The sequence below is a fragment of the Tupaia chinensis genome, unplaced genomic scaffold, assembly GCF_000334495.1.
Source record: "Tupaia chinensis unplaced genomic scaffold, TupChi_1.0 Scaffold147500_1, whole genome shotgun sequence".
Classification (NCBI taxonomy): Eukaryota; Metazoa; Chordata; class Mammalia; order Scandentia; family Tupaiidae; genus Tupaia; species Tupaia belangeri.
In genome coordinates, this window is record NW_006207351.1 from 284,534 (window position 1) to 288,317 (window position 3,784).

General features: G+C 43.1%; 1 protein-coding gene across 1 annotated transcript in view; it reads right to left on the reverse strand.

Moving 5' to 3' along the window:
- Window positions 1–221: 221 nt before the first annotated feature.
- The window catches only part of ZNF502 (zinc finger protein 502), a 3,756-nt gene continuing 193 nt past the window's right edge, over window positions 222–3,784 (reverse strand). The window contains exons 2-3 of the mRNA XM_027768791.1: window positions 3,759–3,784; window positions 222–3,223 (exon numbers count right to left, since the gene is read on the reverse strand). Coding sequence (XP_027624592.1) covers window positions 1,668–3,223; window positions 3,759–3,784 — 1,582 coding nt within the window. The 3' untranslated portion in view covers window positions 222–1,667. The remainder of the gene's footprint in view (window positions 3,224–3,758) is intronic.

Below are 3,784 nucleotides of genomic sequence, written 5' to 3' on the forward strand. Positions count from 1 at the left end.
AAGTTAACTGTTCTGGAAACTCTATACTGAGTTCCAAATAACCAAGCCCTCCAGAATTACCGCTTTATTTATTTTTTCCTTTTAAATTTTGCTACATAGTATGTGTGCTTGCTGGGGAGGGGGGGAGAGGGAGAGGCAGGGGGAGGAGAGAGGAGAGAGAGAGAGAGAGAGAGAGAGAGAGAAAGAGAAAGGGAGGCAGTACCCTCAAGGGAGATGGCCATGCTGCAATCCCTCTCCTCCATTCTCCTCTCAGGGTTTTGGGCACACAAGCACACACACCCAGCATGGTTTTCAAGCTGCTGGGTCTGTGACTTCTCAGCCAGTTGGTATTCAGCTGCCTTAACCAGAATGCAACAGGTTGGTCCACTTTAGTTGCTTTTAACAAACATATTTTAAAGATGACTATTAGCTTTAGAGTTTAGGATTATTTAAATCATAAATCAGAGGCTATCGTCATTTAATCCTCTGGAGCTCAATCTCTGGGTAGCACTCATGAACGGGAAAGGAGTTGGAGAAATAAAGAAAAATTGATATTATCATCACAGTTAGTGACAAACTGTGCTTTCTTGATTTTCAGGGATTTGAAGTAGAGATAACTCTATTCAGGACTCTTTGCAGTCATTCCACAACAAATGTCAACACCCTCTTAACAAGAAGTTTAACAGCTTGAAAGGTTGATCATCATAAAATGCTACTTCACCGTTAAATCCTTCTCCCTATGGCCAAGAAACCAAGTCTCTCTCTCTCTCTCTTTAGGACACTGTTTGTCCTACTGGGTCTCTCTCTCCAGACCCAGTGGAGCAGTGGCCCAAACTACTGGAGGTAGATGTGCACTTAAGTCCAAGGGAGAGTCATGTAGTCGACTTGCTCAGTCAAGTATAGGCTCCCTGCATTGCTCATTGTAACATCAGCAGTCTAGCACAGACCATTTTCTTTCCTGGGTAAGACAGTATTTCTCCAGAACAGAGGTCAGACTTTCCCCTCTGTGGACCTCTGAGCAGATTTGACTCTCCTCCCACAAAACTGACGTGACTGAAATTGCTTGATCTACTACTTCCTTTAGTTCCAAGTTGCACACCAGTCTGAAAGGATCATAAAATATCTTCCTCACTCTGGTAAAGGCCATCTTGAACAGCTCATTTATAGAGATCATCCCAGTTCTTGCTCTCATATGTCCTAATTTGAGTTCATACAAACTCTATTTTTCACTTGTCTCCTATTCAAACCACTTTTTTTTTTCCAGAGGTCGGGAATCCTCCCCCACAGTAGCTTGATCAGATTGCTTGGAACATCCTGACAGGCAGTTTGCAAAGTACCTCCATCCACCAGCCAGTGAACATGGCAACAAGGCTAGAAGGTGGGGCAGGGTGTAGCAAAGGAAACACAAATGCCTTCTCAAAGTGTCAGAATCCCACAGATAGGAGTGAAAACCTGCAGGCTTTATCTGAAAAGCAGAAACTTCCTTTCTACACTGACATCCCAGAGGCCCACCTGGAATAGGCTCTTCATTCTCCAAATTCCATCTCCACTTCTGGAAATGCTCTACTCAGGATGCCATAGCCAGGGCTCCTCCAGCCTTCCCCCTAGGACCTCTACCTGCTCCCTTGCTCCTGACCAGATCCCTCTTCATTTTTGCTACAGAAATTATCACCATCAAAAGGTCAGGATTATTCACCACTGTGAAGTTTCTGATGTCTGAAAAGGACTGAACTATGCCTGAAGAATTTCCCACATTCAATGCATTCATAAGGCTTCTCACCAGTATGAATTCTGTAATGTTCACTAAGGTGTGCATACTTGCGGAAGGTTTTCTCACACTCGCTACACTTATAGAGCTTCTCGCCGGTGTGAGTTCTATAATGCTCATTAAGAGATGAGCTGTGAGCAAAGGCCTTCCCACATTCTTTACACTTATAGGGCTTCTCTCCAGTATGAATTCTCATATGCTGAGTGAGGCAGGTGTTCTGATTAAAGCCCTTTCCACATTCATTGCATTTGTATGGTTTCTCCCCTGTGTGACTTCTCAGATGCCGAATAAGGCAGATGCTCTGAATGAAGGCTTTCCCACACTCGCTGCATTTGTAGGGTCTCTCCCCTGTATGAATTCTCTGATGTTTAGTGAGTGGGGTGCTCTGAGTAAATGCTTTGCCACAGTCCTTACATTTATAGGGCTTCTCCCCAGTATGAATCCGCTGGTGTTTAATAAGGGATGGGCTCTGACAAAAGGCTTTACCACAGTCCTTACATCTGTAGGGTTTCTCTCCAGTATGAATTCTCTGGTGCTGAGACAGATTTGCCTTTGTTTGGAAGGTTTTCCCACATTCATCACATTTATGAGGCTTTTCTCCGGTGTGAATTCTCTGATGTTGGATAAGATTTGAGTGTTTGCGAAAAGAAGAGCCACATTCATTGCATAAATATGGCTTCTCACCAGTGTGAATTCTCTGATGATGAACAAGGTGTGTATTTTGATTGAATGCTTTCCCACATCGATTACACATATAAGGTTTCTCTCCGGTGTGAATTCTCTGATGTTCAGTGAGATGTGAGTGACTGCGGAAGGAATTCCCACATTCATTACATTTGTAAGGTTTCTCTCCAGTGTGGACTCTTTGATGCTGAGTAAGAAATGACCGGCATCGGAATGCTTTCCCACACTCCCCACATCCATAGGGTTTCACTCCTGTGTGGATTCGCTGATGTTGAACAAGAAATGAGCTACGACTAAAGGCTTTCCCACATTCCTCACATACATAGGGCCTCTCTCCAGTATGAGTTCTCTGATGCTGGGTAAGGGATGAGCTCTGAGTGAATGTTTTCCCACATTCATTACATTTCCAAGATTTTCTGTGTGTGGAAAGAGTCAGACATTTACCTGGGTCTGAAATAACAGTGGGGTGTATGTTACTTGTTTCCCACTGATACAGGCTCCCTTCTGAGGAAACCCTCAGATGGGTAACAAGGCTTGAGGTCAAAAGCAACCTTTTCTCAAAATTATATTGTTGGCTACTCATTTCAGGTCTCTTCTTGTGGACCAAAGTTATTTCCCCAAAACCTTCCTGGAAGAGATATGGCTCAGGGACCTCAATGGGAGAATTTTCCTTCATGCCTTCACATGTATATTTTTCTTCAAATGTAGATTCATCTTCTTGAAATTGTTTTGCTATTATCCCTGGTGAATCGATTTCGGAGACATCCTGCTCTGAAGCAGGTTTCGCCAAATCTGAAAGAAATTACCAGAAGTGAGTATCTCTTTTGCGGGGCAGAAAAGAGATCCCTGCAGTCTGTCCTTTGAAAGGACTTAGTGATGGCCTGTGAATAAAGATCATTAAAAGCAAGCCTGGCAAGAAAGTCAACTGCAAGTGGAGGAAGAGATCTGCGCCAAGGTAATACAATCACCATTGATGAGAAACCCCCAAGGAAAGAGAAGCTATGGACACCCAGGGAGGGAGAATCACAAACAATAAAGAAAAATTATCAAACCACAAATACTGTAAGTAAGATAAGGGAGTAGGAAACATGAACATATATATTTCAAGAGTGGATAGTAGAAGAATGTAAAAGAACAAATGTTGAAAATGAGAAAGGTAAGTGAGTAATGGGGAAAAAGGGGCCTGAGATGCTCACTCATAATAGCACCAGCATCCCTATAAAAGACAGTAATTTCATCTTCTGTGCTTCACTCAGTTTCTATTCTAAAATCTCCAAAGTTGCTTACTGGTTTGCTCTTTCTTGTCAGCTGTACCTTGCTCACTCACCTGGACAAGTCTCTATTCCACTCTTT